The sequence below is a fragment of the Protomyctophum bolini genome (genome assembly GCF_963924005.1).
Source record: "Protomyctophum bolini genome assembly, chromosome: 1".
NCBI classification, from domain to species: domain Eukaryota; kingdom Metazoa; phylum Chordata; class Actinopteri; order Myctophiformes; family Myctophidae; genus Protomyctophum; species Protomyctophum bolini.
This window is the reverse complement of record NC_137862.1, coordinates 41,302,712-41,326,356: the sequence shown is the minus strand read 5'-3', so window position 1 is coordinate 41,326,356 and position 23,645 is coordinate 41,302,712. Positions and strand designations below refer to the sequence as shown.

Below are 23,645 nucleotides of genomic sequence, written 5' to 3'. Positions count from 1 at the left end.
TTCTACCCCGCTCGCTCGTGGAGGTAGCCGTGTCCGCGTGTTTTAGGGTTCCATCTGGAGAGAAATGCCGTCCAAAATCATCTTTGACTCTGAAACCGAAGATAACATCACCATGGGCGATGACAGCGGCACCGCGGCGGAGGTTACGCCGGCAAAGGTGAGCAGAAAGACGGCGACGTGGTTGAGAAATGAGTGTCTGTGACTGACTGTGTCCCGTTGTTGGAACACATGTGGATTCAACGTGGTGCTTAAAACTCAAGCTAGCTTTGTGAATGTTAAGAGTAGATTTTAAATGTGTCCCTGGTGTGTCATCATTACTTACGTTTGTCAACTGTGTCAAACTGTATTATTTTACAAAAATGAGAATGAATATAACCTATAGATACGAATACGATATATCTAAGATCTAACTAAGTATAGTACATTATTACAGCTGAGCTAGTTTCTCTAGCATGCAGCTAGTTTTTGTATGCATTATTGTGTGTGTCACCGTTCATATGACAACCGATATGGTATTATTATTAGCGTAATAATCTCGCATACAAGGACAGCTGTTGTGACACCACGTTGTATCTCCAAAGAAAGATCTAATCACGCCACGGATGTAAATACGGTAGTAGTAGCAGCTGTGTGAACTAGTCGAGCATACATGCTAAGTTGCTAACTAGTGCATTGTACAGTACAGTACTTTAAACGGCCATGTGGTTTTCAGCTGATCGGTAAGTCACATGGAACGACGCTGAACGGTCGTGGTTAATAGAAAAGCACAGCGCTGAGGGCGGCCGTGTTTGATGACGTGTCAACAGCTGGGCTGGTGTATGTTAGCTAGCTAAATCATAGCGTTTAATTTCAACCCTTTTCTAGCAGCCTGGACACCATTTCATTTCGGTATATGGTCCGAGAGGGAGCGGATGATATGGTTACGTCATGTTGTAGTACAAAACAATACTACAACATGACGTAACCATATCATCCGCTCAAGCCCGGATCATACGGACTTTTGAAACAGACCAGGCTTTCCTCCGAGGCGGTGGAAAGCCTGGTGAGGCAAGGTTAACCCAAGGGGCCAGCTGCACTCCAATGTTGAAGCGCTGGGCCCTAGTGGTAAGAGGAAGGACTGCAGGCGGACCCGTGGATTCTTAAGTGCTCGAGTTTGGAAGCACTCGTCGTATGTCACTGAACGGCCCTGCGTACCACCCGTTTCAAATTTGCACATAATGCATGAGGCAGCAGCGCAACCCGTTTTTGTTAACGAGTGCTTCCAAACTGCAACACTTAAAAAAAGAATCACATGCAGAGGATGTCTTGACAGAAAGTAGCTCATAACATCTCTACAGTGGATTTTTATGAAAAACAAGCTTGGCAGATTGAAAGAGGATAATTCAAGCTTGGACTACAGCTGCAATGTTGGTGAGTTTAACGTTGTTTAAGACAAGCAGGTCGCAAACCAAATTGGATGAGTGGTGAGTCAATGGAGGGTATTGCAACTCTAGATTCATCCCATTATTAAAAAAATCTAGAGTTGCAAATTGCGGCTATTGATGTAGTAACATTTAATAGGAGAGACAGGCAAATGTTGTATAAAATAACAATTCTTCTACATTCTCTAATTGTGTAGATTTCTTGTAAATTAACTGATGCACATGTTTAACAATAATTTAACTTGAGAGCATTTCATTTTATGCTCTCAAGGGTTAAAGATCTATAAGGGTCCATCTTGAACCCCCTCACGGACCACTGTTGGTCCCCGGACCACTGGTTGAAAACCACTGAGCTAATTCACATAACATAGTTTTGCTTGCCTTTGGCTCTCAGGCAAGCAGAGACAGTGCCCGTTTTTAAACATCTTTTAAAAACACCTGTATGTCAAATGCTTTTCCTAATTCCGTTTTTACATGTATGTGTGTATATGTATGTAGGCCTATGTATATGTATACATATGTGTATGTATATATTGTTTCCTTGATGTTTTTTGATGTGATTCTATGCTTTGTTATTTCTGATGTTCTTGATGTTGTTTTTTATTGTTGTTTCTAACCTGTCTGTAAAGCACTTTGTAACTTTATGTTTGGAAAGGTGCTATATAAATAAAATTCATTCATTCATTACACAAACATAATAGAGGAGAGCTTGCATTAGCTGTACACAAAACAATACATACTACTAGGCCAGCATGTCATCTTGTCTTGATTCTCCAATATATATTTTACAATATGATAAGACAGCAGGGCCTTACCTGGCTGGCGGTCGGGTGAACCTAAGATTTTACAATATAATTTAAATTGGGGGTCACAGAGATAGAAATGCCATTAAATGGGGGATCATAGAGTACCGAAGTCTGACGTCAATATCGGTAGAGGGCGCAACTCCACATGTTCGTGTACTTTTTATTTGCATTATAATCCCCATAGGGGGATTTTAGATCACCTCATATAACTGTGTTTGGGAAAAAAAACATTTCACCCTGGCCGCTTCACTCATGGATACTAAGAATCAACTGACTGAGAGAAAACTCTTAATGTTCAAGGTCAAGGTTTCTTTATTTTGTCTCCCAAGGGAGAAATTTGTCTTGGACCCCAAGGACCCACCCTGCAGCATACAGATACAAGACAACAAAGGCCCACAGTGACCTGTACAACATTAGAAAACCACACACCAACATACCTAGTGCAAAAGAGGAAGAACATCACCTCATAACCTACTGCTACTGAATTAGTTACATTTTCGCTAGAAGCAGACTGTATCATATGAGTGACTGACTGTTGCAAACGATACAGAGAAAGCTTGTTTGGACCACAACGCTTGTATGAAACGATTTTAAGATGAGCCCATGTTATTCTCCATAGAGAAATTACTTCCGCGAACCAGGGGAATCGAAGGGATGATCGAGTTACGTCAGGACTTCGGTGCTCTATAGACTAATACATGTCAAACTGGGGGTCCTTGAATTTAAACCGGTTGGGAATCACTGCTAGAGCGATAACAATCTTCTCTTATGGGGTCCCTGGCATATCTTTTGAAATGGGGGTCTGCAGACTAATTGGTGTCAATTTGGGGTTCCTTGACATGAAAATGTTTGGGAGCCACTGTAAGTTGACGGCCTTTTGCTGCTCATAGGTAAGTTTACCCGCTTAATGTGTATTGTATCTGACAATCTACTGCCTATGCCTGCTTTTATTTTTAGAAAATAAAGAAGACCAAGGATGGCAAGAAATTAAAGAAAAATAAACAGCTGGAGGTAAAGGAAGAGCAGCCAGATTGTGAGCCTCCGGCCCCAAAAAAGAAGAAAAAAGACAAGCGAGCAGCGGACCAAACCAGTGACGGCGCCATAGACCTGAATGGCAACTGTAATGATGTTAATACGACACCCGACATGGAGGAAACTGAAAAGGTCAGCACTCTTTGAGGGAATGAATTGACAGCAATTCCAATCACTAACACAAAGCACCGTTCTAATACAGACCCGTTAATACAGATTTTGTCAGTGTGTGCCGTTTGGTCCAATAAAAGCCACTACATTAATCCAGTATTTCAACCGCAGATGCCTCTGTAAACAAAGACGCACAATAGAACATAGCAGTGGCCTTGCCGCAATTTGCAACTCTAGATTATTTTATAATGGGATGCATCTAGAGTTGTAATACCCTCTATTGACTCCCCATTCATCCAATTTGCTTTTGCGATCTGCTTGTATTAAACAACGTTAAACTCACCAACATTGCAGCTGTAGGGCAAGCTTGAATTATCCTCTTTCAAACTGCCAAGCGTTTTTTTTTCCTAAAAATCCGTTATGAGCTACTTTCTGTCAAGAAATTCTCTGCAGGTGATTCTTTTTCTATGTGTTGGAGTTTGGAAGCACTCATCGAAGTCACTGAACGGCCCTGCGTACCTGTTTTGCATTTGCACATAATGCAGGAGGCAGCAGCGCGACCCGTTAATAAAAATGAGTGCTTCCAAACGCCAAGATAATTTATTGACAGAAAGTAGCTCATAACATGTCTACGGGGGATTTTTATGAAACAAAAGCTTGGCAGATTGAAAGAGGATAATTCAAGCTTGGCCTAGAGCTGCAATGTTGGTGAGTTTAACCCTTGGACTGCCCCAATTGCAGCTTTTCAGTGCCTTCTGCCAGCTCTCTTCATGATTTTATTTCATCATTTGAATGCCAATAGAAAAATCTGTGATATACACAATATATCTCATTTTAACGGGTAAAATATGGTCAGGCTAGTCTACGCACCCACTGACGCAATAGTAACTCAAATAGCACCCACTGACTGAAGGCTCCCCCTGGTCATTTTGTCATGTAGGCTCACACCTTTATGGGGGTGGTGAGTGCCTGTTCCCTGTTCACAGAACAGGTATTCAAATGCTAATCCACTGACCGCACGTACAGTTCATTCACACAGCAACACTACACTGACACGATCAGCGGAGAGGCTGCTGTCTGTGTGCTGTCTGCCCGTCTGTAAAGAGCCATGAGCCGGGAGGGATGGGAGGGACAGCAACACCACCGGGTAATCTCCACACTGACTTGAGACTTGTGGGTGGGGGGGATCGCAAAAAAGCAGATCGCAAAAGCAAATTGGATGAATGGGGAGTCAGTGGAGGGTATTGCAACTCTAGATTCATCCCATTATAAAATAAATCTAGAGTTTGTTTCAGTGGCTGTGGTTTTCTGGACCCACTGAAATATAAATTTAAGCCTAGAATCCAGCCATCCAGGATCCTGGTGAGCCATGACCATATAACCTTTGAAAAAAATGGAATCATTAATTATATGATATACTACGTTTTATAAATACCCTTTATATAGCAGTTTCCATTTTTCTTTCTCCACAGAATCAAACGTTTTATGGTCATGAATGATTCACCAGGATTCTGGATGGCTTGATTCTAAAATAATTGCTAGAAATATTTTATTAAATCTAAATTGGAAAAATGAATGGCCAATATTTCAGTGGTTGTTTTCTGTGATTTCAACACAGACATGATGTTTATAATGTAGCATGTGTCATCAGAGCATCCTATTTCAGTCTGATGATTCTGTTTACCTGCCAATTATCTCTTCAGAAAATGAAAAAGAAAAAGATTAAAGAGGAATCGACCGGTGAAGCTTCACCTCAGACCAACAGCCATTCCACCCCCAACACCCCCGCTCAGACCCCATCTCAGTCCAGCGATGACTCAGACATTGATAGTGAGAAAGCAACGGTGAGTGTGTTTTTAATAGTATTCTTTTTTTAAACCCTTCTTTTGTTTCCACAATTTCAAACAATTTTGGAAGTGTTTAAAACTAATTATTTATTCATTTAGGAGACAGAAGAGCAGAAGGAAGGGGCTTTCTCAAACTTCAACCTCTCCCAGCACACCATCAGCCGGCTAAAAGGTACATTTCTATTTTGATATGTTGACAGCATTGAATCCTGGTTTCTCAACACACAAATATATATATATCCAATCCTCATGATTCTCACTTCCTCTCTTTCTTAGCTCGGGGAATCTCTTACCTGTTTGACATTCAGATCAAAACGTTTAAGGCCGTGAGTATTGGAAAAGATGTCATCGGCCAAGCCAGAACGGGAACCGGAAAGACCTTCGCCTTTGCCATCCCATTGGTGGAGAAGCTACAGAATGACCCTGCGCAGTTGAGCAGAGGACGCCCTCCTAAGGTCCGAATAGCTATTATATGCATAAAATGTACACAGACTGCACACAATATATTGTAGATACCATACTAGTCCTGCTATGTAAATTGTATGTGTGTGTAAATTGTATGCTGAAAGTTTTGGTGGACACTTAAAGTAGGGACGACGCATACAAATATACTCTTTTTCCAATGTAATTTCTAACACAATTCACTCACTAACTTTTCCTTTTTTGTTATCTTTGTGTCTCCATTTCCCTCTGCCTTGCCATCTGTCTCCCTCCCTCTCTCTCTTTCTCTGTCTGACCAGGTCTTGGTGTTGACTCCAACTAGAGAACTAGCTATCCAGGTGCATAAGGACTTCAAAGACATCACCAAGAAACTCTCTGTTACCTGTTTCTATGGAGGCAGCTCATATAACCCACAGAGTGAGTTACACACACACACACACACACACACACACACACACACACACACACACACACATCATTTTTCACTTTCTGAATGGATATCGCAATATCTACGTTAGAAATGTGTCAGTAAAAACAGAAGAAGGCTCTTGTCTGTGTGAGTGGTGTTGGTGAGGGGATCGTCATTGCGTCGATAGTAAATGTGGTAACAGTGCGGTGGTAGCAGAGATTGACAGTATTGAACGCATCTGTGTCACCTTGGCTTTAAATCGTGAAAATGTGGCGCAAATCTTTGAATGTAATTATATTATTTCGCAGCAAACGTTTTTAACTAAAATCTTTGCTTCTGGGGGTCCCTGGTACAAAATATTCTGAGATGCTGGTCCACGGCCAAATACATATACAGCAAAATTGGGGGTCCTTGACATTAAAAGGCTCGAGAACCACTGGCCTTGAAACATAGGTTTTTCAGAAAAAAAGACATTTGTAGAATCTGGTCTCAGGTCTTGATGCATAATGACAGCCTAACTGACTTGTGACACACTTAGTAATCACTTTACCCAATCATCATAACCTCTAAAATGGCTGGACAAATGCTGCGTTCTTTGCGGAGGTCCTCCACAAAGTTTCTTATCGAGAGGAGAGCAGAACATGGTGCCGACCCTCCGCAGACATTTATTACAGAACAGTTCTTTCTTAACACTTAAATATTTAGGACTTTCTAGATCGTCACCATGTTTGTTTGACTCTAAACTGCCATCTAGTGGCCATATATGTGAGTACACTGAACAGTGGCTGTCAGGTTACATCACTTGAAAAATGAAATATTTATTCTTTGTATGTAAAGGGAGTGTAAATGGGCCTTAACCCATTTTGGGGGCGGGAACCCCTTTTGGTGTTAGCATTATGTTATGCTTTAGCTATTGAAAAATAGCAGACCAGCAAATGAATTTCGAGCCAAATGTTAAAAAAGTGGTTCAAACATGTTTCTTTCAGCTAAGAAACATTTCCAAAATCAAGTCGCTTTTAACCCCTCAAGGTCTGGAACAACTCATTCATGCTTTTATTTCTTCCCGGCTGGACTATTGCAACTCATTATTCACTACCCTCAGTCGCTCTTCAGTACATCGCCTCCAGTTGGTGCAGAATACAGCTGCCAGACTTTTAACAAACACTTTTAGAAGGTCTCATATCACCCCTGTGCTTGCTGCTTTACACTGGCTTCCAATTGACTGCAGAATTGTTTTTAAAATTGTATTAATCACTTTTAAAGCTCTCCATGGGCTGTCTCCCATGTACATTACTGAACTTTTATTCCCCATATCGAATGTGAGAACACTGAGGTCTTCAGAGTCTGCTCAAAGTTCCTAATGCGAGACTGAGAACAAAAGGCGATAGAGATTTTGAAGTTGTAGCCTCTTCCCTATGGAATGAATTACCCCTTTCCCTAAGGAGGGCAGAATCTGTCGAGACGTTCAAAAAGCTGCTAAAAACCCATTTATTTCAAAAGCACTTTTGTCTGTAATATTGTCTATATGGTACTGCATGTTTATATATATTTGTATTATTACTCTGTCATTGTGTTTTCGTTTTATTGATCTATGTATTGCTCTTGTTTTATTTCATTTTATTTATTGTACATCACCTTGTGACATTTGTTTTGAAAGGCGCTTTATAAATAAAATTTACCATAATGAGAGAGAGAGGGGGGGTGGGGGGGGGGGGGGGAGCTGCACCACTCAGTTCACACGCGTGTGATTTTTATTTTACACACACACACCACACACTTGAGCATAATATGACCACCACGGTCACCAACTACACTGCTTAAGTTTGCATTCGTTTCTAATGTTGATTCTGTCCTTCCTCCAGTGGATGCCATCCGTAGCGGTATTGATGTTTTGGTGGGGACCCCTGGTCGCATTAAAGACCACCTCCAGAACAATAAACTGGACCTCTCCCAACTCAAGCACGTTGTTCTGGATGAAGTTGACCAGATGTTGGACATGGGCTTTGCAGACCAGGTCGAAGAAATACTATCTTCAGCATATCAGAAAGGTAATATATGAGAGAGAGAGGGCGAGATGTTATTATTTATCTTCAGAGATAGTTTCCTCATGTATGAATTGTTACAGTGCACTTCCATGAATGAAAGCACTTGATTCATTGTATACATTTACATCTCCTGTCTATGTGTCTATCACCACTATGACCATCTGTGTGTGTCTTGTGTCCCCCCCCAGATGCTGACACCAACCCTCAGACATTGCTGTTTTCCGCCACCTGTCCTGCCTGGGTCTATAACGTTGCGAAGAAATACATGAAGCCAGGGTACACGCATGTCGATCTCATAGGCACCAAATTGTCCAGAGCTGCAACAACTGTACAGGTAAGAGTTCATGTCTACCCCTTTTGGGGGTTTTTACCCTTCAAGACGGGAACCTTTCGTGGTTCTTGTTGCCAATACAGTATAAAGCAGCATAACATTTTTGTAATTTCTGAATAAATATTTGACGTTTTTCAGAAAACTTAGGTCAGGATTTAGAAGGCGTTTTTTAGAATCTGCCTCAAAATGGCTTAAGTAGCATCGTAGTAAATCGTTAACAACAAGAACCCTATTCTGATTTCTGGGGTGAACACCAGTGAAAATGGTTCTATGCTCACAACACACCGATATGCAATGCGTTGTGACTCGTGAGGTTTTGACTTGGCTTGTAGATGGCTGTTTCAGGCAAAGATTTGGTGTAGAGCGGGGGAAAAGTCGAGACATACATGTATAGGATTTAAGCAGTTTAAGTACTAGCTTTATACCAGCCTTTAACCTGCACAACCCCCCCACGTTTTTGAAAAGGTGTATTTTGATGTGGTTTTAAAAGCTTTTATGATCTTTTTTTACTTCAGTTTTTCATGTACATGTCATTTATATTTGCATTGGAAGCATTTAGCGGTTGTATCTATCTAAAAGTGTGATGGACTGAATACTGAAAGAAGCATTCTTCTCTCTGTCTCGCTCCCCTCCAGCATCTGGCCATAGCATGCCACTGGTCCCAGCGTGCAGCAGTGCTGGGTGATGTGATCCAGGTATACAGTGGTAGCAATGGCAAAACCATCGTCTTCTGTGAGACCAAGAAAGAGGCGGACGAACTGTCCATGAATCCGCTAATCAAACAGGTACACACACACACACACACACACTCCATTAACATGTATACAGCACGAAACCAATGGAACGATTCTCATTAACCAGTAAAACGTCTTGCTAATTCAAACCCAAAGCACGTCCTTCTGTGTCACTTACCTCAAACAAAAAGAGCGAGTTGTTTCTTATTATTGTGTTCATACCGTGTGTAATATGTTGAATGTGATACTATTTCAGAATTGCCAGTCCCTCCACGGTGATATCGTTCAGAAACAAAGAGAGATCACACTGAAGGGCTTCAGAAACGGCTCCTTCGAGGTTCTGGTGGCCACCAACGTAGCAGCCCGTGGCTTAGATATCCCTGAAGTAGACTTGGTAATCCAGTGCTCTCCACCCCAGGTATATTTGGTTTCCTTATATTATATATTATGTTACTGACAATAATGATAACAGGGCCTGGACATACCTGATGCACTATTGGTCTCATCGTCATTGTGCAAGGTACAGAAGCTTTTATTAGCAATATGAATTCAGTTTTTATCTTGGGTGTTGTCGTTGAGCTTCCATTAAAATATAATAAAGACTTTTTCTTTACTACAAATAATGACAAACTGATCATTAGTCCTGTGTGCTCACGTGCACTGTGAATCCTCACAAAGCATGTTGGCAGGGAGACGTTAAAGCTGTTTATTGTACAATCTTATTGTAATGCATAAAATGTTGTTTAAACATTCTGTATGGTAGAGTATGTTATAATACAATATGTAAATAGCACATCTGCAGTCATTCGAGGTGCTCTCCCTACTATTCCATTGAGAAATGTAGACCCTACTGGAGGACACGTGTTAGCACATAAGCGTAATATCCCCTCTGGCCAAAGTGGGGGTTCTGTCTTGACTGAGCGGTAGCTGTTTCGTCTCCCACGCCGCCCGCAGGCCTGAGTTTGAATCTCGGGTAGCACATACACATCTTGTAGATTGCATCTTTAATTATGATTATGATCCACATCAGGTGTGGGTAACTTTGACGAGGGAGAGAGCCACTATATTTCCACACTCACTCCAGAGGATATTGCCTATTTCTGTCCTAGCAAAAATAGCCGATCTACAAGCTCAAAACACGACGCATACTGTAGCGACACGTTTTGAGCTATTCTTTCCATATTTGAATTGAAATGGTGAATTATTTTTAGCTATTTTTAAATTGGAATCCTGAAAAGTAACCTTTTTATATAATTTCAAATGCACTTAGTTATAGTTATGTTAACATTATGTACTAATGCAAATACATTAGACATAAAAAGACAATAACATTTTAATACTAGTCATTAAGCTACATATTTTGACTGAAGTAATTAAAGCGGGTCATGTTTGGAATTGTAACAGCCGAAATCAATAATATATCGGTATTCTGATATTAACCATGCAGGCCACATTAAGTGAAGGTGGGTCCTTTGGCCCCCGGGCCGCCACTTGCCCATGTATGATCCACATCGTCCTAAATGGATGGAAATCTAGACAGCTGTGTCTGCACCTGTGTCTACTCTGCACCTAATTCTAGAACTTGGTGTGACAGCTATGTCTACTCTGCACCTAATTCTAGAACTTGGTGTGACAGCTATGTCTACTCTGCACCTAATTCTAGAACTTGGTGTGACAGCTGTGTCTGCACCTAATTTTCCGACCATTCTTCTGTCCGTTTGTCTGTCGTTGTCTGTAAGGATGTGGAGTCGTACATCCATCGTTCAGGGCGTACGGGCAGAGCGGGCAGGACCGGAGTGTGTATCTGTCTGTACCAGAGGAGAGATGAGGAGCAGCTACGCTACGTAGAGTACAAAGCTGTAAGTCACTACTATGTACATGTTTGATTTTATTTCCAGAGGACGTGGAGGGAAGGGAAGAGAGGAGCTGAGTGACAGACGAGTGGCTATTGGAACTGTTTCAGCAATAATGGACTCTATGCACACAGAATAACTCTTCTTACTTCCGGGCCGCTTCCCTACTTCCTTCACAGGTGTTACCGATGATACTAATTATGGCTCTGCTCCATTTAGTGTGCAGTGGTTCTCAAACCTTTTAATTTCAAGGACCCCCATAATTTGAGTGTACAAATGGAACCAAATGGACCCTTACAGCTCCATTTCGTTCCATTTGTTTACACACCCGTACGGGGCCATTTGGAACCCACTCAATCCATGCCGAACATTTGGTAAAAAACTGAAAATGGCAGATCTACAAGGCAAGCTCACAACATATCGAGTTGCGACACTTTCCGAACTTGTAGATCTTCTATTTTCAGCAAAGTTATTTTGTGCATAGAGTGAAGAACAGAAGGCTCCTAGTATAGAGTCCTGGGGGACACCAGTCAACTAAGCATATGATTGTTTAATTGGTTTTAATCTGTGTGTGGCATGGAAAGAGGAGACGGAACAACAAAGTAAACGGAAGAGAGGCTAGAACTGAATGGAGGTTGAGCTATACAACAATGGCAAGGCAAATGTCCCCTTTTACCAATAGAGTTCAGTTCACTTCAGAAAGGGAAACTAATTGTTCGCATGCACTGAGGCACTGTTGGCTGAATTACATAGTTCATAATTATTATTTTTTTCCACCCAGGGCCTCACATTCAAACGTGTTGGCGTACCCACGGCCAGTGAACTAATCAAGTCATCCAGCGACGAAGCTCTGAAGTGGGTACCAGTACTTTGCTAACTTGAACTTGGCGTAGCATTAATCTGCATCTATATTCCCTAGTGTGAGGAGAGCCAGGTGGAATGTGTTAAAAAGATGTTTGTATGGCTCACTGCCTGGGCTGCTCGCCACACACACACACACACACCAGACACATGCAATTCTATGAATGACATTTTGCTTGGAAATCACACATAATCCACTACTAATGCATGCTCTCCCCAGTGACAGAGCAGTACATTGTGTGTGTGTGTGTGTGTGTGATTTGTCTTGATAAGAGAAATAAAACAAAGTTTTGTTGGTTATGATGGAGATACATTTTGACTTGCTATAGAATACACAATAATGTCTCTTATCATTGCCTATGTACTTGAAGCATTGATTTATCCTAAAAATAAACATCTTGATATTTTAAATGTGAATGTAACCTTTTGCTCAATCGTATCCAGGTGTTTGGAGTCTGTAAGTGCTTCTGCCATTGCCCAGTTCAAAGAGACTGCTGAGAAGCTGATTGAAGAGAAAGGAGCAGTTGAAGCTTTAGCTGCTGCCTTGGCCCACATTTCTGGAGCTACCAGCCTAGAAGATAGATCCCTGCTAAACTCTGAATCGGTGAGTTACACGCGCGCACATACATGCGGACGGACACACACACACACACACAGCCATGTTGAAGCACTAGTCTATGCTAGTTTATAAGCAAGCATACTACACATACCCACATATACACCTACTGACCTCTTTTTCTCCCATCACTTTATATCTATGTCTGTCTTCGTTTCCCACAGTGTTGTTTTTGGCAGGCATTTTTTAGATTTAGTCAGTCTTAGTCTTTTGGAAAAATGCTTAATTAGTCTTAGTCAGTCTTAGTCATTTGGAAAAATGCTTAATTAGTCTTAGTCAGTCTTAGTCATTTCTATCCTTGATAGTTTTAGTCGACGGAAACTCCTAAGGGTTTTAGTCAGTTTTAGTCATTTTAGTAAAAGGTTTTAGTCCAGTTTGTCAATTTTTTTTAAATGTCTTTAAATAAAATGTCTATAGCGTACAGGTATTAATTAGAGCTGGGACTCGCATTTTAATCGCATATCATTATTTGACCCAAGAACTGTGAGAGCCATTTTTTTATGGATTTTGGTATACTAGTGAATCAATGAATAGTGAATACATAAGTTTAAGCAATAAAACATTGTTTTTGTAGTAATAATATCTCAAAATTAATAATTTATATAGAGCTTTTTTGAGTACCCAAAAATGCTTTACAATTACAAGGGGGACATGATAAATCAAAAACAACTTTATTAAAGGAAAAACACTAAGTAAATCAAAATAAATATCTGGGGAAAGTAATATTGAAGGTTTTGGATGGTGGGGGCATGTCTCTGAGAGTTTTGGGGTATGCATTCCACAGGGTTGGTGGGGGGGGTTTCAATTGGTGCAGCAAATATGTGACATGAGTTGACCATAAGAAAACACCTCTGTGTTTCTTCCGTGGACATACAGTAACAGCCATAGCAGATTTTACATTTTATTTGGCCATAACCGTTTAGTTAGAAACCATGTCATCTGGTCGGGTACTTGAACTGCTACTGGGAGTTGGAATAACATTAGCTCTGATCCATAGTGTTAGAAGGAGGAAAGTAGGCTTTCACATCTTTTTTTATGTTAAAAACGAGGCCGCGGGTGTGAGTGAGGGGAAAGAATCAAATTAAGTACCATAGAACTCCTGAGTCCTAACTACGCTATCGACCAGAGCTACTGTTGTTGATTGACGTTAGCTTCCAGGCTAGGCTAGGTGCAACATGTTTCGCATTGAGCCGATACTGGAGGCTTGATGAGGCGCGGTGATATGTGAATTCTTTGTTGAATAATTGCACACAACTGTGCTGTAATCCACGCTATCATCGGATAGCATTTTAAATCCTATTTCCAATCCACGGGGACAAGCAAAGTGATCTGCAGCGGCGTGGCTTCCCCCAGTCTGGTGATGTTATTGTCTGAATGGGACGGTGTGTGTGTGTGTGCGTGTGTGTGTGCGTGCATGCAGATGGGCGTGACCAACAAGGAAAGGACAGGAGGATAGAGGCGAGAGCAGTGACATTATTGGCGAACATTTTCATGCATTTAAAACTTTGTTCATCAATCCACTAACACGTTCGTCTAACCTCGTCTTGTCAGCTATAACACAAACACGTCTCGTCATCGTCATCGCGTCAAACAGAGCTAATTAGCTCGTCAGCGTCAGTCTTGTCCCGAATTATTTGAGTGTCTTTAGTTTTAGTCCGTCTTAGTCCTGGAAAAAGGGGCGTTGACGTCGTCATTTACGTTATCGTCAGTCCTGACGAAAACAACACTGGTTTCCCAGTTAAATCCTACTTTAAGGGCCCTTACAGTCCAGCACAGTACATGTATAACTCCGTTGTTCTGTCCTTTTGTCTTTGTTGTGTACAGGGTTACAGTACACTTAAGATGGAGTGTTCTCAGGAGATGCACAGCTTGAGTTACGCCTGGAGATCCCTCAAAGAACAGCTAGGAGACGAGATTGAGCAACACATTCACAGAATGTGTTGCCTTAAAGACCAAAAGGTATGTGTGTACACACACACACACACACACACACAGGTACTGTATATAGGCAGAAATATTTTTCTGGATTGTTCCTCGTCACCAATGTGTGTGAATTATAGAATCACCCAGTAAGGATTGCATGTTCTTTGAAAGGTTGTGTGATGTAGGAAAATATTCCCTTCCCTTAGTTCCTCTCTTCCTGTGGATATATATTTGACTACTTGCAGACCTAGTCTCTTGTAGCAGTTCAGCCCACTGACTGTATGACTCGTGGGGCCTTATCTTGCCTTATGCCTTATCGCTAATCTTCTGCATTTTTCAATAAAATAACAGACTGCCGAGGGCTCCCGAGGGTGCACACACAGGACGGATATCCTGTTGTGGGCGTCCATCTTAATGCTAAATAAATAGCGTCAATGCTAGCGAGCTAAAATATATCCATCCTTGCTCTAGAAAGCGCCAACATTTCCATCTAGACCACCGGATAATCAGGAAAGACCTCCGAACATCGCACGTTTTATCCAAACCACAGAGAGCTCCGTAGATTTCGAGTTATTCAGCTTTTTAGTCGGCCTGTATAATGGGATGCGGACGGGGGCGAGGTTGCGCAACCCGGTCTAGGATCGCTAAAGAAGGAAAGGCGATCCGGTTTGATATCTATAATAAAGCTTATCAGACTGAGCATTCCGCCAGAAGCGGAAGCTAGTTAGATTCCTTAGGGCGGAACGTCGCGTCTGAAGCAGTAAGTCTGTTAAAACACCCAAGAAGATTAGGGACAGCAATGTGTGTCCATGTATAGAAAATACAAATTTAACTATAGTTTAACTGCAGTGCAATATCAATAGTCTTGTTGGCAGTGTAGCCAAATGTAAGTCACTAATCTGTGCTGTGAACAAAACAAAAACAATTCCGCCTTTTTCCACATGCATGCACAGCATTGCTATGATATTTACAGTCCAATAAATTGTCTTTTGTTCAAATGGCAGTGTAGCCAAATGTAACCAGGTGTGTAAAGGCTCTACAAAAAAAAAGAAACACAAATAGCTTTTCTATCACATCTTGAGAATGAAGCGTCAACAAGGCACAAGCAATCGGGAATCTTTACAAATTCCAGTGAGAAGTAGACTTTCAAGTTTCTGACCGTTTAAAAATTAACCTTCTGCTTCTACAAAGTGTGGATTTCACATCACATCTATGCACACAGATCTTTGCTCACTCAGGTGTGCATGTTTTTATTGTTTTGTCAAACAGGGAGTGTGTTTCGACGTCCCATCTGACCAAGTCAAGGAGATGCAGGTGAGTTCTAAAGCCAAAATGCAGTCACTTTTGTCAATCTTTGGTCAGTTAGTGTTGTTTTATGTCTGAATGTGAGCCAAAATGGTTAAAGTTGCTCAAAGCAACGCAGATTAAAGAAAATATTCATTTAGAGTCTGATTATTAGCTTTGTAATTGATATGTCATTTAAATCAAAACAAATGTAACATTTAGTGTTTTTGTCTTCCACTGTTTTTATTCAATCAACTTTGACTTCAAAGTACTTTATTTTTTCTTTCGGAAATGTCTTTTGTGCAGTACTTAAAAGACAAAAAAAAGAAATCACAATACATAGGTACACAAATGCTATTAAAAAACACTTAAGAGAAATAATTACATAAAAGCATAATATAGGCCTAAATCCATATGGAGCTATTCTAAATACTGTCGGTATGTATGTACCTACGGTATGTGTTTACTATAGTCCAGCAGTTGGGAAGGAGGGGGTCTGTTGTTAGATAGTCCAACGGTGTATTGCATTTCTTTAATCTGGTAATAATGAGGCCCACGTTCTATGTCGTCTAATTAGGACAACTGGAAGGATGGTCGCCGTTGGCAACTGACTGTCTGTACAGAACTCCCAGATATTGTGGAGAGGCAGAATAGTGGTGGTGGTGGTGGTGGTCGTGGTTTCCGTGGTAACGGAGGCGGTGGCAGAGGAGGAGGAGGGTTCCGAGGCGGAAGAGGTCGCAGTGGCGGTCGTGGTGGAAGCGGCTTCCGGAATGGCAGGGGAGGAGGAGGGCAGAAACGCAGCTTCAGCAGCGCCTTTGATCGCTGAAGAAAACCCCACCCAAGTTCTATCACACCTGCTCTGGACTGTTACCATTTGCATTTTTTTTTGTTTTTGCAAAGTCCATCAGCGATGGACTTTGCCGTACACACCGTGGCCATTGTTGGTGCTTCTGAATAATCTGACAAATCCAATAGAGCCACCATTTTAGAAGCTTAAAAGTAGGGATGCACCGGTGTATCGTCCATATTTGCCGTTATCGGTCAATATTGGCAAATAAAACTGACCTTAACCGATGGCAGTAGCCGATATTGATCTGTTGTTGATATTGATAAGCATACATTTTGCATTGGCTATGTTGGTGTGTTGGTTATCTGCAGCCTACCAAGCTGTAGATTCTAAACATTTATTTCTTGTATTGAAGATGTATTTGTTTCCCTGGCACAAAAGGGGGACATAAAAACAACAAAAACTAAATAAACATATCTGTATCTTTATCGGCTTTTGGCTAAATTGTCGTTTTAAACAACGGTATCGGCCAAGAATTTCCATATAGGTGCATCCCTACTTAAAACGAATCACATGAGAGGTCATCATGATGAGTTATGTGAACCTACCGTTTCATCAGCTTTGACAAGTCAACCCTTATAATATAGAGGGTCATGTGATGACTGGCACTGTGCTACAAATGCAAAGACAGGAAAAAGTCTGCTGTTTTTCTCTCTGTGTAGTTGCAGCTGGCAGCCTTTAACTGATGGCTGGTGTGTTTCTTAACACTTTAGTAGAACTATGGTTAATATATTCATAATGTCTATACCATATAAACAATATAGCATATTTACCATATAAAATTGCCACCTGAATGGGTTTAAATTGCATGGATACTTACTCAAAGCTGACGTGAACAAATCAGAGATTACATTAACATTATGCCATTACTTTTTCCAGCACTCATGCTGGAGTTATTTGTATTCAGGCGTCATGAATATCCTGTCAACTTTGTGTCGGAGGTGAAAGAATAGTAGCTGGGGTTTTTTTACTGCCTTTTTTGGGGAACAGTGTTTGGCGCGGTTAGACTCAAGCTTTGAAAAGTGCAAGGCACACTATTTTGAACTGCTTTCCTGCCACTAACAACCCTGAAAAGAGTGTCAACTTTAGTCACGTCGTCAACACTCTTCAGTTTAAAATATGTAATTTTCGTCAAGCAATACTCTGTGAACTGAAAAGGTTTCAATTAGGCGTAATTGCCACTTGCGCTGAGTATAGTGGAAGTTGCCTTGTGAGGCTCACCATTTCTGCTCTAAAGCCACAGGGAATGTTCAAGACAAGCGTGTTTAGAACGTCCACTTCAGCTTGTGAGTACCGCCCTGAATCCTGAAACCTGTCCCCAAAATGACATCAGATGATTGCGTTTGCAATTGCTTCTATAACTGTCTTGTGTACTGCATCCATTCATTTGAATGAGTTGACTTGGTCATTAAAAGAGGTCTGAAAGAAAATAATGAGTTTGTCTGTTTTTTAATTGTGTAACGACTGGGTATTATTCTTGAGGCGCTTCTATTTACAGTTAAAGGTTATGCTAACTTTGTTTTTGTAGATGTTTATAACATTCATTCATGCGAACATGTAAAGACATTCCGTTAACTGTGCACGATAAGTAAATATAACATAATATAATATAAAATGGAAGAACAAAATGAATGTATTCCTGGGCCTACTGATACCAACCAAGGCTGGTGACCAGACCATTATTATCCCATTTCATGTTGGGTTCAGCAAGTTCAGTTTTCGTTATTATAGTATATTCGACCACTGGGGGGTCTACTAGGCCAGTGATACTCAACCTCAGGCCGGCGGGCCACATCAGGCCCGCGGGACCATTATGACTGGCCCACCAATGAAAATCAAAAAAAAATCTGGAAAATGAAATAAAAATAAATAAATCTGAATGAAGTTATCTTTAATTACATTATTATAAGTAATACTATTAGAGTTGTACTATTACTCGAACGAAAATAAAAGCTTGGGGGGGGGGGGGGTGGGGGGAGATGCAATGCAAAGCAAATGTAAGACATATACTGTGTATCCCTATTCCCTGACATAATTTTATAGCTAAACGGACAGAATTCTATTTTATTTGAATGATGAAACCCAGCTGCCATTAATAGTTGGAAATTGCGGAAATGGAAATTGCGGAAATTGTAATTGCGCAAATGGTGGAAATGGAAATTGCGGAAATGGAAATTGCGGAAATTGTAATTGCGGAAATGGTGGAAATGGAAATTGCGGAAATGGAAATTGCTCTTCACTTATAGCTATCTATTTTCAGGTAGATTGTTTTATTTTACTCAGTCAGCCATATCACTACTCATTCTTTTCATGAAAAAGGTCATAGCTGGGTAATCTATTTTCAGGCAAATTGTGTTTATTGTATTTTATTTTACTCAGCCATAACAATTTATTTTCTGTTAACCAACTTGCTGGCTGGAAGGCAGGCAGACTCATAGACAGGCAGGCAGACAGACAGACAGCTACTCATGGAGAATTGGACAGGCAGGTAGTCAGACAGCTACTCATAGACAGGCAGACAGACAGCTACTCATGGAGAATTGGACAGGCAGGCAGACAGCTACTCATGGACAATTGGACAGGCAGGAAGGCAGACAGCTACTCAGAGCAATTGAAAGAGAGAAGTTATCAAGTATCATTAATGTCGTAATTTTATCTACTGGCCCCTGGCCCCTTGCCATTTTTGTAATGTGGCCCACAGGTAAATCTATTTGAGTATCCCTGTACTAGGCAGTTAAAACTAAATTAACTGGATAATTATTGTATGCGATTTCATTCAATGTAAAACATTTATTGTTATTTTGTTGTTGAGACACATTTGTAGCATAATTTCATCAGCTGGCCGCATAGGAACTGATGTACAGTACATGCAGGCTTCCATCCATAGTTGCAAGAGTAACTGCAGGCCTCTTGAAAAGCAGCAATAGTAGTAATAATAATAATAACTTTATTTGTATAGCACTTTTCAAAAACAAGTTTACAAAGTGCTTCACATACAATACACAAAGGCAATTAAAATCAACAATGAAAATTAGTCAAATACACAATACAAAAAATAAGAGATAAAAAGCAGAGACTGGGACTGTTCATTCAAACTCATTAAAAGCCTTTAAATAATAGTGGGTTTTTAAGAGTTTTTTAAAAGTGGACACTGAAGTGGTCTGTCTGAGTTCCAGGGGTAGTTGGTTCCACAGCAGTGGAGCCCTAGCAGCAAAGGCTCTGCCGCCTTGCGTACTGACTAGGAGTACTGATATCGATTCATTACCTCTCTTTAAATGATGATTAAATACTAATTCATCAGTTTAAATACATTCAAATAGTCACTTCACTAAAGACATTATAGAAGCCTCCAGGTTCAATGTAAACAATACAATCGTCAGTTAAAAAATTCATTGGATCAAATACCAATACATTAAAATATGACAGTTTAAATAATATTTTGGCTAAAGTGTTACTCTGTAAATGCTAACTAATAGTGTTAATTAGATTCCCCTCATAGAAACTGAGATAAAGAGAAAATAAGTAAAAAAAGAGAAAAATAATGATTATTGTATGTACAGTAAGTTATTGAAGGGAAAACACAAATGGACCTGCCCACTTAAATCTGAACAAATCAATATGAAAGCATTGCTATTCAATGAGGCAGGTCTGTACCATATGCAATTAAATTAATACAATAAATTATAATTTACATTATAAATACATAACTGACAGAATGTTCTCAGTACAAATGAAGGGGGGGGGGGAAGCAATTTGTTGTGACTTGTGAAACACATTCCCATGCTTTTCCAATGGTCATAAGGCAACTGGTTGCAACATAGATACAAATAATTCATATTGCCATTGAATGTGTGTAGAACTGTAGATGGTAGGCCTACAGTTGGTTGCTGTCGACTACATTTGCAAGTCTTCGCCGGTGATAACCAATCCATTGGCTATCTGGTTCTCTATAATCATTCCATCATCATCATCCTCCTAGACAATCACAACACATACTTTAAAAGTTAAAACAGGATAGCTTTATTATCTTGTGTGTGTGTGTGTGTGTGTGTGTGTGTGTGTGTGTGTGTGTGTGTGTGTGTGTGTGTGTGTGTGTGTGTGTGTGTGACTGCGTGCGTGAGTGCGTGCATACAGATGTGTCACTTACGTCTTTCTTTTCCTTGTAGTCTTTCTCTGTGCTGCGATAAGACACTACGTGGATCAGAGTGTATATCCTATGACGAGATAGAGAAATGCCCTTTTCTTGTGAGAACCGAAAGATAAGTGACTGATAAGTCACTGATAAGTGAGATAACTCACTCAGATATGAGATACTCATAATTATGAGATAAGTCACTGATGAGACATGGAGAGAGCTTTCGCTCTGGCTAAATACTAGGGATGTCCTGATCACGTTTTTTTGCTCCCGATCCAAATTAGTCCGGCAGCCGACAGGACTTATTTTGTTTAAAGTGGGAAATTTGGAATATAGTCTTTTTTTATTGGCCTAAAATATTGTCTATAGACATCTATATACATTAATGAATCCACTTGCTGACCGGCTGTTAGTATTGGGCAAATAATTTTCCTATGGCAGGGAAAATTGTCAAAAATGTCAAACTTTCCTTATGCTTTAAGTAGCATGTGACATATCTAGGGGGTTTTCATGATTCTGAATCCATTCCAAGCATTAGTTTTGAACAAAAAACACTCCTTGGGCTAAAAACGGCCATAGACATCATGACAAATGTGATGAGATCAGCACATTTTGGGCAAGTTTCTATGGCAGTTTTTAGAGTATATTTTGTGTACAACTAATGCTTGGAATGGATTCAGAATCATGAAAACCCCCTAGTTTGACATGTTACAACTACTTAAAGCAAATGGAAAGTTTGATATTGTTGACATTTTTGCCTGCCATAGGATGGTAATGGTAGTGTCACAAACCCCTATAAAAAATTGCCCAATACCGACAGCCGGTCAGCAATATATAGACAATATTTTAGGCCAATAAAAAAGACTATACCAAATTTCCCACCCGTCCACCTCGACTGCCGATCTTTCCCGATCCGAACATTATATTTTTTGAGTGGTGCAACCACTCCAAGGAACAGCAATGTCCGTGTTCACCTATGTGTCCACCCGCCTATGTGTTGGTTAATGAGCGCCAGTATAATGAGTACCAGTAGGGGCGCTGTTGTGCCATGCAGAAACAGAGAGAGAGACAGTGCTGCACTGTTGCCTGCTAATGAGAGAGAGAGAGGGGGGGTAGAGGGGGGTTGCACCACTCGGTTCACACAGGTGTGATTTTTATATAACACTTATGCCATATCACAATAGCAAATATCCAAATGTATGTCACTCTAGTTGGTCTGTTGTGTTGCCTTTCAATTATTGAAAGGCAAAATGTGACTATACTTTTATTAGAATGACTGTCATTGGGTTTTTTGGGTTCTTTCTTGGAATCATGCATGGAATCATAGCAAAATAATGATGTATTGGTTAATTAGAGTGAATACAGTTCTACAGCTTATAGAACTCTTAAATCTCTCATTCAGAGAGAGTACTAAAGACACCTATGTCATCATGCATAGAGGGGGTTGCATTTCCTTTGTTTCATCATAGATGTTTTTCATGCCTCTGAGTGTGACTAGTCTTTGTTTGATGATCTCTAACTGGGACCAGAAGAAAAGCAACTATCATAAACAACAGTTTTTTACAAAATCTCATTGCTTACACATCTTTCTATGAGATTTACATTAGACAATTAAAAATCAGATCTTTTCTCCCCAATTCCGATCTTTTGAAAATCATGTGATCGGAGCCGATTTCCGATCACCCGATCCGATCGGGTCAACCCTACTAAATACTATATACGTATTAATGTGGGGGTCCCTGACAGGGAAAAGGTTTGAGAACCACATATAGTATGTCTTTACCTGTGATACAACATGGCCAAGAACTGAATGAGCAGAAGAACAGCGAATGACAACAGGAACATTAGACTGAGAGGCTCCACCTGTCGATCACCAAGAAAAGTTATGTTATGACGTCAAATTATAATATGGACAAACGAAAAAAACAGTGAATGCCATCGTGCAATTGCAATTGTGAGTGTTTGTCCGGAATGAGATGATGATATATGATGGTAAGAGGGCCCCTCAAGGTTGTGAAGTTTTTCTATTCCATCAGGCTACTCTCATTCCATAAGCACTTTATATTAGTTAAGGAATCCTAGTTAGGGTTAGTTATTCTTTATTTGCTAGACATTTACGTCACAGCCTATGCACTGGCATTTCAATTAGTTTGCAGTATAATGAGCCACTGAACAATGATAACATTTGTCTTTATCAACTGAAACCAGTGCTGCTGAAGAAGCAATAGTAGTCACAGACAGCCCTGTAGAAACATTTCTCTCAATATGACTGAGAGTAAGACAAATTGAACATTGAAATTGCTTTTCATTCTCATCATTATCGGCCATATGTCATTCGTGATCTGTCTGGGGGTTCAGCCATGGGTTCTTGTTGCTAACCTTGAGGTCTACTTCAGCTTGTGTGCCATTAGGATAGAACTTGGGGATCCTGATGCTGAGGACATCATTTCCTATGGCTTGCAGGAAGAAGGTAGCTACCACCCACAGGACGTTGATGATGAAATATAGAAAGACCGCCTGCAGGGAGCAGAGACACACGAAGTCTTTGCATGAGACAGATAGATAATTACTGTATAGAACATAACGAGTCCAGCAAAACAAGTCAATGGCGGACCGACCCTGTGGAAGGAGCATTATTACTAAAACCTGCCTCCTGATCTTATCTAAAGTACTACTTACTATATAAATGAGAAGTTCACCCAAATAAATACTTATTTTCTATTGATTACTCACCCCATGAAGGGGGTCCATTCTTGAAAAGCGCCTGGACTACATTTGCACGGATCACTATTGACGATCGTAAAGACGACCGTAGTAGACACTTTTTCCATGATTGGCTGCCAATGGGAGACTTACCCATAAAACCCATAGTCTGAACGGCATAATAACAACGCATAGCGAGTGGCAGGAATAAGCCCTAACAAAACACAGTGTGAGTGAACCAACAAG

At 40.5% G+C, this 23,645-nt stretch overlaps 2 protein-coding genes across 2 annotated transcripts in view; one reads left to right on the top strand and one right to left on the bottom strand.

The window, feature by feature from the left end:
• The first annotated feature begins 11 nt into the window (after positions 1–11).
• LOC308316510 (nucleolar RNA helicase 2-like) lies at positions 12–17,994 on the top strand. Its single transcript, XM_080765165.1, has 16 exons — positions 12–157; positions 3,185–3,391; positions 5,074–5,214; positions 5,317–5,389; positions 5,494–5,672; positions 5,958–6,075; positions 7,930–8,115; positions 8,301–8,446; positions 9,079–9,228; positions 9,434–9,595; positions 10,917–11,036; positions 11,812–11,885; positions 12,336–12,495; positions 14,332–14,466; positions 15,700–15,744; positions 16,292–17,994. The coding sequence occupies exons 1-16, from the start codon at positions 65–67 to the stop codon at positions 16,538–16,540; spliced, it is 2,238 nt and encodes a 745-aa protein (XP_080621291.1). The 5' UTR covers positions 12–64; the 3' UTR covers positions 16,541–17,994.
• A 2,461-nt stretch (positions 17,995–20,455) lies between these two features.
• chs1 (chitin synthase 1) overlaps positions 20,456–23,645 on the bottom strand; it is a gene marked incomplete at both ends in the record, with an annotated part of 37,989 nt that continues 34,799 nt past the window's right edge. Inside the window, 4 exons of the mRNA XM_080770679.1 lie at positions 20,456–20,536; positions 20,709–20,775; positions 22,480–22,559; positions 23,076–23,213. Of these exons, the coding sequence (XP_080626805.1) occupies positions 20,456–20,536; positions 20,709–20,775; positions 22,480–22,559; positions 23,076–23,213 (366 nt within the window). The remainder of the gene's footprint in view (positions 20,537–20,708; positions 20,776–22,479; positions 22,560–23,075; positions 23,214–23,645) is intronic.